At 33.7% G+C, this 18,033-nt stretch overlaps 7 protein-coding genes across 7 annotated transcripts; 5 read left to right on the top strand and 2 right to left on the bottom strand.

Moving 5' to 3' along the window:
* Positions 1 to 446: 446 nt before the first annotated feature.
* On the bottom strand, positions 447 to 949 carry HYPBUDRAFT_153750 (uncharacterized protein). Its single transcript, XM_020221707.1, has one exon. It carries the CDS (start codon positions 734 to 736, stop codon positions 542 to 544), a length of 195 nt encoding a protein of 64 aa, XP_020074504.1. The 5' UTR covers positions 737 to 949; the 3' UTR covers positions 447 to 541.
* Positions 950 to 2,591: 1,642 nt separating this feature from the next.
* On the top strand, positions 2,592 to 3,579 carry HYPBUDRAFT_12888 (uncharacterized protein; the record flags this gene model as incomplete). Its single annotated transcript, XM_020219399.1, has 2 exons — positions 2,592 to 2,600; positions 2,895 to 3,579. The coding sequence occupies 2 exons, from the start codon at positions 2,592 to 2,594 to the stop codon at positions 3,414 to 3,416; spliced, it is 531 nt and encodes a 176-aa protein (XP_020074503.1). The 3' UTR covers positions 3,417 to 3,579.
* A 28-nt stretch (positions 3,580 to 3,607) lies between these two features.
* On the top strand, positions 3,608 to 8,409 carry LTE1 (mitotic regulator; the record flags this gene model as incomplete). The annotated part of the gene is made up of 4 exons (XM_020222600.1): positions 3,608 to 4,041; positions 4,090 to 5,497; positions 5,528 to 6,024; positions 6,106 to 8,409. The coding sequence occupies exons 1-4, from the start codon at positions 3,862 to 3,864 to the stop codon at positions 8,407 to 8,409; spliced, it is 4,389 nt and encodes a 1,462-aa protein (XP_020074502.1). The 5' UTR covers positions 3,608 to 3,861.
* Positions 8,410 to 8,777: 368 nt separating this feature from the next.
* Positions 8,778 to 9,831, top strand: PEX22 (Pex22p; the record flags this gene model as incomplete). Its single annotated transcript, XM_020219840.1, has 1 exon — positions 8,778 to 9,831. Exon 1 carries the CDS (start codon positions 9,151 to 9,153, stop codon positions 9,829 to 9,831), a length of 681 nt encoding a protein of 226 aa, XP_020074501.1. The 5' UTR covers positions 8,778 to 9,150.
* A 39-nt stretch (positions 9,832 to 9,870) lies between these two features.
* Positions 9,871 to 10,973, bottom strand: SNZ1 (pyridoxine biosynthesis protein). The gene has a single exon (XM_020223113.1). The coding sequence runs from the start codon at positions 10,795 to 10,797 to the stop codon at positions 9,910 to 9,912; it is 888 nt and encodes a 295-aa protein (XP_020074500.1). The 5' UTR covers positions 10,798 to 10,973; the 3' UTR covers positions 9,871 to 9,909.
* Positions 10,974 to 11,244: 271 nt separating this feature from the next.
* Positions 11,245 to 11,988, top strand: SNO1 (putative pyridoxal 5'-phosphate synthase; the record flags this gene model as incomplete). The annotated part of the gene is made up of 1 exon (XM_020220251.1): positions 11,245 to 11,988. One exon carries the CDS (start codon positions 11,245 to 11,247, stop codon positions 11,986 to 11,988), a length of 744 nt encoding a protein of 247 aa, XP_020074499.1.
* Positions 11,989 to 13,168: 1,180 nt separating this feature from the next.
* On the top strand, positions 13,169 to 17,965 carry IML1 (Iml1p; the record flags this gene model as incomplete). The annotated part of the gene is made up of 4 exons (XM_020218991.1): positions 13,169 to 13,598; positions 13,737 to 14,505; positions 14,557 to 15,342; positions 15,445 to 17,965. The coding sequence occupies 4 exons, from the start codon at positions 13,169 to 13,171 to the stop codon at positions 17,963 to 17,965; spliced, it is 4,506 nt and encodes a 1,501-aa protein (XP_020074498.1).
* Between the last annotated feature and the right edge of the window lie 68 nt (positions 17,966 to 18,033).

Raw genomic sequence — 18,033 nt, 5'->3', positions numbered from 1 at the left:
TCAGTAGCTTCTTTAGCTCGGTCCTGGGTATCTCCAAGATCATACTCTAGAAACTTTAACCTTTGATCAGCAATAAACTTATCAAATTCGCCAAGGCAAACTTACCGAAATGCTCTTTGGCGTTGTCATATGACTCCATCTTTTAGCTTTTTTTCAAAAGACGTAGCACCAGTGTATAAACAAGCACGTGAGATAGCATATTCGTCGAAAGTATCTCTTCCATTATAGACTTCCTCGTAGGTTTCTTAGAGTACACTGCTTTTATGAAAGGAACTGAAAAGAAGTATAAATCATTTTGGAACATATCTCCCAAGAGTATTCAGGATTGGAAAAGCTTATAGCCAATTAACCTTTCTTTGGGCATCGAACAAATAGCAAAAGAACACTCATAAACAAAGAATGTTGGAATTCTAGTTGTAATTACTACAAATATAGTGATACTAAAGAAACATTTGCATTATGTCGTAGTTAAAGTAGTGAAGTAACTCAGCACGATTTGCTGCGAAATTTGAATTTCTCACGAGTGGATTCCATATTACATCTAAACATGTATAGAATATATATTTCTAAAAGTCAACATGGAGGGATCCAAAAACAGCTGGATCCCAAGCCTCGAAACGTAGTTAATATGAGTCATACCACCCAAAGGCGAGATCATGAACCCGTTTGTCAAAACTTCTCGTGTTAAATCACAACCAAATTTGTCAAGAACCCGATTTGTAAAGTCACAAACCATTTCAGCTAAAATTCCTTTGACTTCGTCATGAGTTCTATAAAGCCCCTCTTCTACGAGTCTTCCTTCTAATGCCTGACCTGCAGCGAAGGTTATAGCTCCAAGTTTCTGTTCCGTCGTGGACGTAGGATTTTCTTAGTGGAACACAGCTTCGTAATCTTCTAAGTACTTAGTGATAAGCATTTTGATTGAATATTTGTATGGAAAAAACTTAAGCAAATTAAATTTGGTCAAATTTTGGAATCTAAATAGTAATTCAGAAGGTCATTGAGTTAGAAGAGAATTGGTTGCTAAGTAAAATTACCTTTGGGCTTTGTTGAATTCGCCAACAAGTTGCACACTGACACCATCACCAATACTTTCTCCTGGTATCTATTTGTTCAAGGACAAGGGAATGGAAGTAGAAAAAATAAAGTCTTTCACAAGACGTTTTCAGGGTGGAAGACCACTGAGATCTTGGATTTATTTATTAATGATCAATTACCAAAAGATACGAGATCGTTCTTAACTATAAATGCAAAAATATACTCCTTTTTACTTAGTGCTATATAATAAACCTATGGTAGTTAATTAACTTTAAACAATGGACAAAGTAAGTTTAATCGAACTTATTAACGTTTAGTGTTCTGATCCTTGTCTTGCTATTATAAATACAGATAGAAAAAGTGACAATAGTTTGAGGACATCGACGTTTAGCATTACTGAAACATGTTGTAGCACTGCGGATCACTTTTAATTTTGTAAGAAATGCTGCAAAATTAGTGAATTGCTCATGCAAGTAAATTATATAATACTATATCTATATTTATAATATTGATGTATATACATCCATTCAATATACGTATTGATACTATGTTCGTATCTATAGAATATACATATTTATAATATAGTTGTATGAGGAATTCATTAATTTCGCAGCATTTAGATCTAAATTAAGCTACTTCACTACTTCGACTGTTACACGATTGAGAAGGTCATTGAGAAGGTCATTGAGAAGATCGTTGAGAGGTTAGTATCAGAGTAGAATAAATTTCCGGTAGTTAATTAAGTTGAGCTTTGCGCATGGAACAATTAACAAAGAATCAAACCCATTGGATTGTTTTAAGGCATACTTCGTTCTATTTGCTACATTGGTAAATACTAAATAGTAATTTACCTCAGCCATGTTTTGTGCAGCTCAAGTATAACTGTGCAGCTCAAGTATAACTGTGCAGCTCGAGTATAACTGTGCAGCTCAAGTATAATTGTGCAACACTTGAACTTAGTGTTTTGAGTGAGTAGTTTGTGCAAGTAAATTGGATAATACTATATTATATATATAGCCATATTGTCTACTCTAATTTCCACCCTGGCAAAGTCAACAAAGCTCCCCTGGTGTCGATTTGGTCTAATTGTTACAGAAATAAACTGTACAAAAACGTTTTCATTGTAGATTTGGTGAACTGAGATCAAGCTTGACTGCTATACAAGCAAACTTCGTAGCCAATTAACTTAGCACAAATACAATTAACAAGGTAAGTTTAGTCGAATCCATCGAAGTTTGGTATTAACCAGCTCATCTCTGGCTTGATCTTTTCACTACAATCGGAAAAACAATGATAATAGATGGAGGATCTCGAAACTATGCTTTGTGTGGCCGAAACATTCCACTAGTTTAATTTTAGTAAATACTGCGAAATTAGTGAATTTTCTATGCAACATATACTATTGTATATAGATGTATGTAGCGATTCTTATCCAGTAGAGGAGCAATAGTAAGTATAGACATTGAGTTGTATCAAGTGTCGTGCAAGTAGATTCGTATAGACTACTAGTGGACAAGCAGCCAGCAAACCTGTAAAGGGTACCTAGTTAGCATATGAGTATGGTATAATAATATAGAAGGTATAGTAGTATAGAAGGTATAATAATATAGAAGGTATAGTAGTATAGAAGTGTAATATAGAAGTTGGTATAGTAGTATAGTATAGTATAGTATAGTATAGTATAGTAGTATGGAAGTTGGTATAGTATAGAAGTTCGTATAGTGATACTGAGTCGCACACGCACAGCTTTATAAATTGCAGGTTACAAGCTCATCGAAGAATAACTACCACTTATTCATTAACAGAATGGTATGTAACAATCAAATACAACTACGAGTCAGCACTAACAGTTATAGGCCATCACCAAGAAGGGAAACAGTCTAAGAGCCAAGTCGGCAAAAGTAGGCAGGAAAAGTCAGTTGTCCAATAAAATAGCAGAGCTCAAAGAAGAAGAACACCATGAAAATCCTTTACTTAAATTACTGCAAATAACAAAGAAGGAAAAACAATTGAATAAGAGTAAGGACTTCAACACTAAACTACAGCAGAAGGTGACCTTTAACATAAGTGGAGGTATTAGTAAGTCTAGTGCAAGACGTCAAAAGAGAAAGGCAAAACAGGAATTAAAGCCAAAAATGGACGATTTATTACTGGCATTGGAGAGTACAACAACCACAACCACAACCACCAGCACTACACCGGAATACGTAAAACCCAGTAAAAAACAATCGAACTTACCGAATGCAAATAAACAATCAGGTCATGCTAAAATCATGAAGAATGAATACAAAAATTTTAATAAATTATTACTGGATAATTCTTTTAGAGCTTCTCCATTTGCAGCATTAAAAGATACCATCCGCCATAATTTGAACTGATCGTCTAATTGACTTACGGGTCCTCCTCTTGTCCAGTTAAGGTATTTAAGTAGACTTTGTTATATCTCGCTAATCAAATCGATTTCCTTTTGGAACATTTGTTTTGTTAGCAAAACGCGAAATTTTTCAACCAAAATTATAAACAATAAAGGCTCAAATAACCAAATACACAATGATTGTTTAAGAGTAAACATAAACAAAGTAGAATGGCTATTACAAACAAATGCTGAAAGCCATCATCAGCTTTTGAAGCAAGGTTTTTGGTTGTTTGTTTGTTTTAGGTAAGGGAAACCCTGATATTATAGTGTAAGTGAAAAAAAAAACTGCCAGACAGAGAAAACTGTAGATGGTTAACTGTTCAACCCAAGAATAGTGTCAATACAACTGAAATTAGCCTGGTTAGAGATCATCGAGGTTGATATATATCGATATATCTTTGGTAAAAATGGATCAGGAGGAATATCAGGAACATTCTTCTGGTAGAAAATCGTTTCATAAGATGAGGCTGTTTCATCCAGATAAAAGACTTCTTGGAGAGAATCAACAGCTACCTAGTCCTTCAATTGATTGTCAATCGGAAGAGTTGCTTGATCTTGAAGAGTCCAATAACACCTCCAATGCTACGGTGATCAATATCGTCAATGAAAGTAATCGAATCCATAACGACTTCCAGTATAATAAACATAATGAATCAATATTTGATGATACTTATTATTTCCCAAGTTTAACTAAAGAAAATGAATTAATTGTAAAATTTGATGAAACAAACCCTGATTTAATTAATAATGCAACTTTAAAAGCGTTATTGGTTCAATTAACTTCACCGGAAGTTATTGACTATAATTTTATTTGTGATTTTTTTCTAACTTATAGAATTTTCACTGATAGTCATACTATTTTAACATTACTATTAACTAGAATAATTTGGTCATTGCAATATATAAATACTAAACAAGAATCAAACGTCAAATTAGGGAAATTGGTTTTGTTAAGAACATTTGTTGTATTGAGACATTGGTTATTAAATTACTTTGTTGATGATTTTAAAACAAATTTATACTTATGTGATACTTTCATATATAATATGAATCAAATAACTAATGAATCAAATTTAATCAATGAAGAAATGATTTTTGAAAAAAAAATTATTGGTGATTTGAAAAATCATTGGATCTCTCTAATAAATGAATTTTGGAATATAAATTTACCGACTCAGAATATTTTAAGTTATTCATTACCAATCATGTCAGAAATTACCTCAATTAAGAAAATATCAAAATCAAACACTGAAATATCAATCCACACCAATCCTTCATTTAGAAGATCAGCAATGTTATCACTATATGATCAAAAAATTCATCATAAAATGTTGATTTTTGATGATTCAAATTCAATTAATGAAAATCCTCAATTTTCAATTAATAATTTACTTTTACAACATCAAAGTTCAAGAATTTCTCTTAATAATAAACTACAAGATCATAAATCTCAAAATAAACAAGTTATTAAGAAAAAGGCTCAAAATAAACATAATCATATGAATTTAAAAGATTCTTCAGTGGTTTTAAAGAAAACTTCAAATCAACAAGATGTTTCTAATGATGAAAATATCGGGTTTTCCACTAATGGTAATATTAAATTACCCTCTTCCAAAATTCAATCAATTGTTCCTCCTACTCCAGTTAAAAAAATGGATTATATCTTGAAAAATTCTTTAACTAGTTCTCCTAAAAGAAAAAGTAATGACCCCTTTGATTTAACTGAACCTTTCAAAAATGATTTAAATCGTAAAAACTCAATCAAAAAATTGGTTGATGGTTGGAGGAAAACTTTCAATCATAAACAATCGGATTCTTCCAATGATTTGAATCATTTAATCAATAACGCAATCAACGTCATAAATAAAGATGATGAAATAAAAATTGGTAACAGAGTAGATATATTAAGTGCCAGAATAATTGATGAATTAGAATATTTAATTCGTTTTTATTTCAAAAATTCAAATGATACTATTAATGAAATCCCTGATTTAAATCAAAATGATGAATTTGTTGATGTCAATGATTATGATGATACTGAAAGTAATTTTGAACCTTCAATTGCTGAATTAGGTTCTCCAACTAAAAAATCAAAAACAACTTCAAAAATTTCAAATGATAATATCACAATTAATGATTTATCAGATTTAAATATAGTTAAGATCGATAACTTGATTAATATCGAAAACTCTCCTCGTGATATGGATAAACATGAATCTTTTCAAAGACCGGTTCTGATTAATTGGAATGATGATGATAATCTTGATAACTCAAACTTTGTAAATGGAAATGATGATATTGAAAATAATGGAAATGATGATATTGAAACTAGTTCAAAATTTGATTTCAGTCCCTCAAATAATGTGAGTCATGATATGGGTTCTACTCATGAAATTAATCCTTCTAGTAATCACGAGATCAGTCCTACTAGTAATATAAGTCCTTCTAGTAACGATATCGGCTCCTCTAGTCATGAAATCAGTCCATCAACTATAAATAATGAAGACATTTCGAGTAAAAGACTAGCAAAAGCTAGCACTCAATACTTTGATGTTAGTAGTGATCTACCAGTAGAACCTCAATCGGTTCAATATACTCACTCTAACAATTCAAATCATTCTAATAATTCAAACAATTCAAAGCATTCTAAGAAATCAAATCGTTCTCAAAATTCTTATAACTCTTCAATATCAACTCCAAGTAATATAACCCAATATGATGCTGAAATTGCTGATTTAGGAATTGCAATTAGTCCAATATCTAATAATAAAGTTGCAAAGAGAATTAGTTTTTCTGAAAATGTCGATAATAACAAACCAATGAGAAGCTTATCAAGTAAATCTAATCATTCAATGATGAGAAGAGATTCTTATAAGTCTTATATTAGTTATGATTCAGCAATTTCATTTTCAAATAATCACGAAAATCAAACCAATAAAGAAAATTATTTCGAAAATGGATTAAAGAAAAAAACTGGTTGTAATAACTTAAGAGGTGCAGTTAATCATAAAAATAATGAAAGTAATGGTAGCAATACCACTAATTCTACCAATGATATGAACTCACTTGATTTACCTGTTAAAGTTACAACCACTTCATTAAGTTCAATTGCATCAAGATCATCAACTAGGAAAAGTATTAGAGTTAGTACTTTAGGAGCTTTGACTGAACTTCCATTTACTAATCTGAATGAATCGAGCATGTCCCTTTTTCAACAGAAAAAGAGAAACTCTGTCTTACCTCAAAGATCTTCTAAAACTTCTGATGTTGGTGATAGTTCGATTTTTTCTGTTGTTGCTAAAAGTAGAGGTGCTTCAATTAAAGAGGATAAAAAGCTTGAAAATTCAAGTAATAAGACTCCGAGTATGGATTCTTCAACTAATTCAGTTGCCATTCCTGGTATTAGCAATTATGTTTTGAAGGAATTAGCTGCTATCCCCGACGAATCTTTCAAAACAAATGATCCAATTGAGTTTGCATTATATAAATTAGAAGGTAGAAGATCAATAATTTCAAATAATGATAAAAATTTAACCAATCTTGAACGATTAGATAATTTGAATAAGGAATCAGAAACTCACAGTGAAAAATTTGAGGAAACTGATATTATGGATCAAATTGCTAACGCTAATACCGAAGATGCCATAAGCTACTCAACCGATGTTGCTAATTTAACTCAAGAACAACCATTAACTCCACGAAGACCAAATACTACAATGACATATAAAAAATCCACTAAAATGAAAAAGCTATTATCGATTTCACCAAAAGATGAATTCAATCTTAACAGCAATAAGGATGACATTTTTTATTTTGGTAATTCCAATTCGAATGAAAATTCAAATTCAAACTCAAATAGTCAAACTAGCAGTCCGATTTTCTTACCAACACCAAAAGTCATTTTGGATGGTTATCATATATCATCAGATTTATTATCGGTGATGAACGTTATGAATAATGATTCACATATCTCATTTATATTAAGTTATGATTCTACATCATTAGCAAATCATTTCACCATAATTGAAAAAGATATGTTACAAGAAATTGATTGGAAAGAATTAATCGAATTGAAATGGAATCAAGAATTAACTCCAGTTAATAGTTGGTTAGAAATTATCGTTAACGAAGAATATTATAATGAAAATAAAGGAGTTAATTTAGTTATATCGAGATTTAATTTAATGGTGAATTGGATCATTTCCGAAATATTATTAACAAAGGATCAAGAAGAACGAATTAATATCATCTCACGATTCATTCACATTGCTCAAAAATGTTTAGATTTACAAAATTTTTCATCATTAATGCAAATCATTTTAGCTTTGACTAGTGAAAAAATCCAAAAATTAAAAGATACTTGGAATAACCTAGCACCGGGTGATATACTAACGTTGAAAAATTTGGAAGACTTAGCCTCTCCATTCAAAAACTTTTTGAACATTAGATTATGTATTAATCAAATCAAACCTTCTAAAGGTTGCATACCATTTGTTGGATTATACTTGTCAGATTTAATTTTCAATGCCGAAAGACCCAAATATGTTAAGAAAAAGGCAACCCCAAAGAGAGAATTTTCCTCTCCCGATAATGATAGCATATTTGCATCGCCTCCTCAAATTCCTGCCAACCATGCTCGCGATGACATTTCTTTTGCTGATGGTAATAGCATTAGTGGATCTATCGGTGAAGCTACAGTAATGAATTCCTCAATCAATACTGCCACTGGTTTTGGTAATGGTACCATAAATTCGGACGATGATGAGCAATTAATTAATTTTTCAAGATTTAGAACTTCGGTCCATATTGTGAAATCATTATCCCAATGCATCGAATGGTCTACTCATTACAAAATGAACATCAACAACGAACTATTAAGTAAGTGTCTTTACGTCAAGTCCTTAGACGAAGAAGAAATGAATTTTTGTCTTAAAAAATCGTTGCAATTGCAATAACTTTTTTTTTTTACTTCTATACTATGTTATTTTATATTTCTATTTTGCTTTCTAACTTCTTTTCTTCTACATGTATCTTATTTTAAGTTTTCTATTTTAATTCAATCTTCTTCCCTTCACCTTAATACTCGTAATGTATTCTTTATATTAATAATAATATGTATTAAAATCTGCTTATCTGTCAGTTTTTGCAGTCAAAACGTTTGTTGGGTCGACGACTTCCGAGGGCGAACCCTCTCCACCGCTAAGTGTTCACGTGACCACACCCCCGGTGACTCGTTTCGAGCCAACAAATTGTTTATCTCCACACAATAACAATATGGAGACTATCCACCTGTCCGATATCAACCAAGTGGAAGACTGAAGCTATAAAAGGAAGCCCAAATCCACATTTGATTGGGTAAGAAGGTGCTATTTTAAACGTTATTTGTTTATCAAATCGTCTTCGAACGAACCTCGCTTAATTTTGTGCTGGTTTGCTACGGTCACTAAGTTGAAAATTCGAGATTGTAAGGTAAAGTTATTAAAAACAGTTTACCTTGTTAACGACTAGCTACATCATATTACATACTCAAGGGTAATTGGTGTAATTTTGTTACAAATAAGTCATCTTCCTAAAGAAAAGTTTGTTGTTAAGTTGTTGTATTGAATATCAAAAATTGGTTTGAAGTTATCGATTGAATTCAATCAACTGAAACTAGTAGGGAAAACAAAAAACAATTACCATTTTTGCTTCTGCTAATGAGTTCTAGATCACGTCAAGGGAATCCCAAATTGTGGTTAACTGCTTTGATAGCAACGTCCATTGCTACTGTTTCTTATCAAGTTTATAATAACTATCTTAAACCTAGCATACAGGGAGAAGGAAAAGAAGAAGAAGAAGGAGAAGGGGCTAGTGAAAAAATGCATACCAAACATCCACTTAAAGGTGATGAACAACCAAGTAAGAAATTGAAAACTCATGATAAATATACTTCGAAATCCATTGCATTAACATTATCGCATTCAGTATTAAATTCATCATTACCTTTAAATGATATTTTGTTGAACTCAGAAAATATTACTTTTATTTTACCACCCAATTTATCACTTGATGATTTGGCGTGTAATATCAAGATTGTCAATGAACCGGATAATACCAATACTAACAGTACAACAACAACCACTGCCAATGCTACAATTAACTATAAACTACCTCAAACTTTGATTAAAAATTATAAATTATTGAACTGTAATAATATCCAAGGGTATTTTAATATTATTAAGAATTTAAAACCCGATATGTTATTAGTGTGTGCTGATGATTTAGGTATCAAAAGTGATATACCAAAGGATTTGAAGAGATTTGCTAAAGAAATCATCACCATAAATCAAGATCGTGATGATGTCTATTCAACAATTAGTCAGATATTCATTAAATAACTTACTTTGATTACGTTTACGATTCATTCTTTTCTACTATTTGTTTTACATATATATATATCTTAGTTTTAATCATGTTTACCAACCTCTAGTCGATAATCTATCTTGAAGTTGTAAGCCACTAACACTAACACCAGGCATCATTTCACCCAAATCAGTAGAATATTCCAATACTTTGGCGGGATCATCGTAATGAGTAGTTGCATTCACAATGGCTTTTGCCAATTTTTCGGGATTTGAAGATCTAAAAATCCCACTACCAACGAAAACACCTTCCATACCTAATTTCATACATAATGCAGCATCTGCTGGAGTGGCAACTCCACCAGCTGCAAAATTAACAACGGGGAATTTCCCATTCTTCTCAATCAAGTCCTCAAGTAATTTGACTGGTATACGATACTCAATTGCTTTATCAGTCAAGAAGTTTGTATCAGTTTTATTAGCCAAAATCAAATCAATTTCTCCCTTGATTTGCCTAATGTGTTTAACTGCTTCTGAAATATCCCCGGTCCCAGCTTCTCCTTTGGTTCTTAACATTGCTGCTCCTTCGTTAATTCTTCTTAAGGCTTCACCCAAATCCTTGGCCCCACAAACAAATGGAACCTTATATTGGGTCTTATCAATATGATAAGTTCTATCTGCCGGAGTTAATACCTCTGATTCATCAATATAATCAATTCCCAAACTTTCCAAAAGCTGGGCCTCAATTAAATGTCCAATTCTAACTTTGGCCATAACTGGAATTGAAACGGCATTCATAATGTCCTTGATCATCTTTGGATCAGACATTCTACACACTTGGCCCGATTTTCTCATATCACTTGGAATCTTTTCTAATGCCATCACGGCAACAGCCCCAGCTTTTTCAGCAATAACTGCTTCTTCGACATTGGTAACATCCATAATCACCCCTCCCTTCAACATTTGGGCGAGGTTCTTGTTAATATTGTACGTAGAAGTCATCTTTGGCAAAGGTTTTTTTGGTCTTGCTGCAATCCTCAAAGGCTATTTTGGTCTTATTGCAATCGTCTAAAGCAATTACTGAAAAAACTTTGTCTTTATATAGAAAGCTTTAAATTGACTCCGACTTGGCTGTGATTTTGTCCTGCTCGGCAGCCCATCACCCCGTCGCCTGGTGCAAGTGTCTCTGAGTCACCGAATGAATCATCTTGGCCCCATGAACAGTGCCTTTGCTGGTTCCATCCGCCAGGCCCTCCCTGCCCCCGCGTACGAGCAAAAAAAGAGCCTCGTTCCGTCCAAACCCTGACCGCCGGCCAGAGTCAAATCATTGGGGAACCCGCTTCTTACCGGGGTATGCGTTTAGTAGGTATTCTTCTGATTGATTTTTTTCAGAAGATATATATATACTCGGGAGCTGGTTCTTTGAGTCATCAGTTGAAGGTCGACAGCATGACAAATCATAAGGTTGTGGGGGTTTTGGCGTTGCAAGGAGGTGTCGTAGAACACTTATCCCATTTCAAACGAGCCGTCGAGTCCAATCCAGAGCAATACGGGCCATTTCAGCTTGAATTTATCGAGGTAAAGACTTCAGATCAATTGGATAGATGTAATGCATTGGTTATACCAGGAGGAGAAAGCACTGCGATATCATTAATTGCCGAACGAACTGGACTCTTACCTCATTTGTATGAGTTTGTTGCTGACGAGTCCAAGGTAATTTGGGGTACATGTGCTGGATTGATATTATTGGCTAAACAAGTTGAAAATGCCAAAAGAGATCAGAAAATTTTGGGTGGAATGGATATTAAAGTGATAAGAAATGCATTTGGTAGACAGCTTGATTCGTTTGAATCAAATTTGGATTTTTCTTCTTTTATCCCCAATTTGAAGGAATTCCCAACCATTTTCATTCGGGCTCCAATTGTTGATCAAATATTGAACGAAAACCCTAGGCTAAATGAAAACCTCACCCATCCTCCTGTTCCAATGGCTAAATTGACCGATGGTATCACCGTCAGGTCGGAAAATCCTTATAGCAATTCATCTCCGGTGGAAATTCTACACCGACTTGAAAACGGGTTTATCGTTGCAGTGAAACAGGGAAATAAACTCGGTACTTCATTCCATCCAGAATTATCTGAAAATTTTTTGTTCCACAAATGGTTTCTTGATACGTTCGTTCTTGCTATTTGATTCAAGGCTTACTAAAGTATCGCTTCCCCTTGCAAGTAACAGAAGCGGACATTACTAATGCCTTCGGCTTATCAGCACGCACTTTCAAGGGCCAATTGTTTGTTGATAAAAGCAGATTTCCCATTCAAACATTCCATCTGCTGCTGCTGCAAAAAAAAAATGTCGTCGTCTTTGTCTTTGTATTGTTCGGTATCGGATGAATTGAGATGGACCAAAACGGACTCTTCTTTTAGAGGAGATTGCCCAATTTACCCAAGTCTAACTTATCAAGCCATCATTGTTCTTTTTCAGATGGTGTGCCCAATTGGGGTCTTGTCCAAACTTTTAAGGGACGTAAATAATGAAAAATCTTTTTAGCAGTATCGATATAATACAATGTCTTTATCAATTCATTGTCACCCATTAAGTAGGTGCCCCTTTAACCTGTAAGATGACAAAGGAAGGTACACTGTTTGACTAAAAAAACTGAAAAATGAACAATGAGTGATGTATTTTTCAAATCAAACTCTACCTATTTCTAGGATATGTAGCCAACAATAATCAGCACACACAAGTTGTCCTTTCAATTAGACTAAACTCGTAAGTAAGACTAAGTTTTCGTTATGTCAAAGAAGATTATGTTGAAAATTTTCAGCCATTTTGAGGTCTTCAAATGAGTTTCCGCGCTTCTCACCAGAGCCGATCTTACGAAGTTTTTTCTTTTTGAGAGAAGAAGGAGGCATGGAATTCATCAAACAAGTAAAGATAGTAAGTTGAATCGCCTTATTGAACATAATTGTTTACTTGAGTTATATAATACCCAAGGCCCCAGTCCAGTATTTATCAACATTAGCCCCATTTATAAGTTTGAAAACTCAGAAACGAAAAAAACCCACGAAAAAACCATTCTACATTTGTTTGCATTCGAAATTTGACCTTTTAACAACTTTGAAAGATGCAGCATGCAAGGTTCATCAAGTCAACCCAATCTTCCAATAAGAACGATGGAGAAAGCAGACCTCCAAATACAAGGCAAAACTCGGGTGCAAATAAGAATAAACTATCTTTAAGTACAAGAAGAAATTTACAATCATTACCGCCAATGCAAAACAGTCTAATGAATGCCAACAACGCTGGAAGTACTTTGAAAATTGGTAGAAATAGCTTTGACGTTCTACATTCTTCTCCTTCAATGGGTCACATGAATAGCAATGATGATTCTAACACTAGATCACCCGCTAATAGCATATCAAAACAAAAGTCTTCCAATAACTCAATTACTGTGGGTACTATAAACTCTTCAAAAAACAGAAACTTTACTGATCCTTTGAACAATCCTCGATATTTGAAACAAGACAGTATAAGAAGCTCCAGTACTTCTCATTTATATAAGACCCAATCAGCTTCTCCATCAATCTATTCCCCGATTCCTCAAAATTTGTCAAACCAAGATGAAATATCTCTTAGTCAGGACCCAGTCCAATTGATGATCTGGTTCCACGAGCTTAGGATGTCTACAGAAGATGTTATAATTGATCAAAATGTGATACCTGGTTTGAAAATAGGTGATGTATGTGAAATTCAACCCCTTCGTAAAGCTGAAGACAATAACAACTCTCCAAATACCGCAAGTTTAGTTGGTGCCAGCAGTCCCAGCCAAATCCCTACATCGGGCGACCAAGTTGGTACTACTAACCTACCAACTTTGAAAAACTCCGTCATATCAACCGCATCAGGATCTTCCCCCACATCTCTTAATAAAGATCAAGTTAAGAAATTGTACTTTACAATTAAAAGCCAAAATTTACTTTCAAGTTTAAAAGAATCAACTCCTGCCTCTTCAAAATTGAACTTTCAATTATCACTCATTTCGAATCCTTTACAAAAATTACTCGATTTATTACCAAGAAGTTTAGTTCAGATAAGAGCCATAACTGATCTTGAATCGATCGAAGCAGATTCTATAGAAATTTTCATTAAAGATGTTAATTTATCAAGAGACTCAATGTGGAATTTCTCGTCTTCATTAGTTAGGAATTGTGTTTATATTGATCAAAGACTTTCTTTTTTGAATAATAGATGTGGTGTGGTAAAGTATATCTATAAAAATGGCCAGAAGATTCTTTCAGCCTACATTGGTGAAAATACAAAAATCGTTTATAGATCAGAAAGTGCTAAATTGACTTTCTTGATTCAATTATCTCGTGAGATGTGGCATTTTGAAGAAAACGGTGAAATAATGTTTCATAAATTAGTTAACACATTATTTCCAAAAATTTTCAAGAATTGGAGAGATAAAAACACCCATCATTCAATAACCATTGTGTTATTTACGAGTATGGATTTAACCAAAATCCCCTGGACTAGTCTAGGTCACGGAGAACGACCAAATAACCGCAGAGATTATTTCAGAGTTGTTGTTGATCAAATCAATATTCTTCATTGGGATAAGATTATGGCAAACTTAAGATTAGAATTTGCAAATTTTAAAAGAGATGTCATGTTAAACTTAGGTGGTAATCCTATCGTCAATAATGTGTATAATGACATCGGATTCGAGACTAGTCTAAACAATCCCGAAAGAACTAGCCATTTCATGCAGGGTCAACAACTACCTTCTGTTAAAGGGAATATCCTTGAAGCAATAAATCTCGGTTTAACTTTGGTGACTGATAGATTTAGAAATACGGATTTAAAACATTGCTTGAGTCATTTCGTACTAATTACTCCTGGAACTGGTTTATTCGATGTTGATTACAAGCTCATGCTTGAAACTTCTAAAAAAATGCATATTTTAGACCTTGCTTTAGATTTAATTTGTCTCAGTCAGCCTCCTTTACATATTGTTCCATTATTTCGCTACAAAGATTCCGATCAAAATGGTAAATTAAGTTACTGTGTTCCTACATGGTGTGATATTTCCTTTTACAAAGACTCTTCAGAGTTCACCAGTCAATGGATCCCTCGTTGTAAAATTTATGAATTACAAATGATGGGTGTTATGGAGAACAATATTAATGATGCAACAGTCGAGAGATTAGATAACTTTAATGATCCAAAATCAATAGTGGATGTAATGGACAAATATGATAACGAGATTTTCAATAAACCGGATTCGAAAGCAAAGAATGATAAAAGAAAGTCCCATGGAATTAATGGTCATTATAAGAAAAGACAACACCATAAACATAAAAGTATAGATTTATCGGGCACTCTTTCTCTTATCAAACTGAATGATAATACCTCTGCATCAACGGCTAAGATTGATGTTGGAACCAACGAATCTTCAGTTTTGGGAACTGTTACGAACATAGGATCAGAAAGCTCTGCTTTATCTTCATTATATACATTGAATAAGGTCACTGATGATAGCAAGTCTAAAGTTACTCCTGGTAGTGCAAACTTTAGTCCGATGTCAGCTGCATTGAAATCAATGAGAAGTACGTTCAACCTCAATGGATCGAATCCTGTTAAGAGTTCTGTTTCCCCTTCAATTCAAGAATCGTCTGATAATACTAGTATTTCAAAAGAATTCAATGAACACAACATCTCCGATAAAATCTCTAAACCTAAGGGCAGGAAAAAACCTGGTTCAAAAAGAAAGGATTCACATTATTATATGACAAAACGTGATTTAGCTAACCAAAATATGAAGATGCAAACTAAAGGCACTCATGCTATTGACAATTCTAAAAACAAAAACTTCGAACATCCGAATAAATTTTGGGTGGAGATTATCAATCCATCACAAGAACTGCATTGCGATATCTTAGGGTTTCTCAGGTCAAGCAGATGGAATGACGTTTTCCCAGAAAAGATAAGAAGAAAACAGGTGAAATGGAGATCTTTCCAATCACCTGCTGCTTTACCTACAACGACCAATGTTTTCCCAACAAAAGAGCAGTTACAAGAAGACTATACCTTCCAAATATATACAGTAACTTTAAGCTGGGATAACGACCTTGGCCTACAAAGTAATCAAAGTCTAATGAGGGAAATGATCGAGTTGAGGTTAGCATTAGGGTTTCAGATTTGCTATAGTGATCTCGTAAAAGAAGTGGATGCGTCAAGGCTAGCCCATGGGGGTTCTGATAGAGTAATCAAGTACTTTCCTCAGAACGATGAGTCTTGCATTGGCGCTAGAATTTATTTATCCTTGGATGATGAAATACATCGAATTTACTGTGAAAGCACAGGTAATTTAAATGTCCAATTATATAAGAAACGCAAAACTCCCGAAGATCAAAAAGTCATGCTTGGTTATAATGAATATGACAAAGAAAGGGCTTACATACCACTTATTAGAACCCGTTATGCTGACGAATACACTCCTGCTCATATTGATTGTATCAATAATCAACCCAAGACCTACAACTGGAATCAGTTTGATCAATTATTAGCCGGATACGACGATGCCATTCCAGAAGAAAAGAAGGAATTCCATAAAATGAAATTTGTTGTGATGCCAGCTGAAATACCTAAAAATGCATTCTACATAAATAATGATAAGTTAAATGATGAGGAAATTAGAGTTGAAGGATTGCGTCGCTTGATCGCAACTATAGAAAGAGGAAAGTATGATCCACACAAAGAAGGTCAACCAAGAAAGAAAGAAGAGATCTTACCGGAAGTTAGCTTCTATACAGGGAATCTTTATGATTTTTTAAACGATCAAGCAGAATCCTACGATAGTACCGGTAACCAACCAAGCAACTCATTAATGCTTCAAGATGGCGCAAGATTTAATAAAAATATTAAATTAAGTCAATTGGCCCAGGAATTACAGAGCCCAGGTGGTGTGAGGCTAGTTGACAGAACGTGGCATTTTAAAACACATCTTCACTGTTTCCTTGGTAATGAATTGGTGTCATGGATAATTGGATGTTTCGAAGATATCGATAGCAGAGAAGAGGCCACAAACTTTGCTCAATCATTAATGGATAGAGGATTGTTGAAACATGTTGAGAACAGACACGGCTTGTTAGATGGTTATTACTTCTATGAATTTCAAGAATCTTATATTGATAAAAATTATAAAGCTGAAAAGTCTGGGTGGTTTGGAAAGAAAAAAACCCCTTCAACATCCAATATGAACCAGTCAGAGAAAGTTGAATCTGATAATGAGTCCATGAAATCACCATTTTTATCACCACAAGATAGTGTTGATACTAAGAAAACAAATCCTCAATTGATTCCAGACTCTGAAGCCTCATCAATGGCTGACTCATCTACAAAGACTAAGCTGAAGAAGAAATTCATTTTAAGTAGATGTGTTAAATATGATGCTGACCCTTTCAAAAAGTCATTCAGACCTGAAATAATCAATGTTCATTATGATAGAGTACATAACCCAGAACACTGTTATCATATTAGATTACAATGGCTAAATACTACTACGAAATTCATTGATGATGTCATTATCAGTTGGTCCAGATTATGTGAACGTTATGGGCTAAAACTAGTCGAAACTCCGTGGAGAGAATTATGCACGATTCCAAAATTCAATCCTTTTCATTCATTTGTTGACTTGCGATTAGCTCTCAATCCATGGTTGGATCCAGAGTTTATGGACGCTAAAATCTTGAAAGATAACAAATTTTACTATCATTTATATCTATTGAAGAAATCAGATTTCTTACTTGATAACAGGTCTTCTATTTTCTTTCTGAAAGATCACATCGACATTTCATACAGTTGGGGTAAACCGATTTTCCAATTTGCTCAATATATACATGAGACGGGTGCTTATATTGTTGAGTTAAGAGATAACGGTGATTTCTTTCTTGCCCCAAATAATATTCATTTAATTAGATTAAACACATTATTAACATCTATGCATGATCATGACAATATCAAGAGTCAAGCATTAGATTCTCAAAAAATCATGTTGAATTTCAGGGCCGCCTGCAATGATGTCGAAACATTAAAGGACATATTTAGAGAGGCCAAACGAAGCTGGAGAGAAGACTATGCTCAAACAGTTGTTCCCGAGGTCTAGAAAACTCAAATTAAATGTTAATTCAATTCTCCTTTTTTTGTATATAGGATCTTTCACGATATACTGGT

This window comes from Hyphopichia burtonii (genome assembly GCF_001661395.1).
Source record: "Hyphopichia burtonii NRRL Y-1933 unplaced genomic scaffold HYPBUscaffold_7, whole genome shotgun sequence".
Classification (NCBI taxonomy): domain Eukaryota; kingdom Fungi; phylum Ascomycota; class Pichiomycetes; order Serinales; family Debaryomycetaceae; genus Hyphopichia; species Hyphopichia burtonii.
The sequence above is the reverse complement of the archived record's forward strand: the minus strand, read 5'-3'. Positions and strand labels throughout refer to the sequence as shown.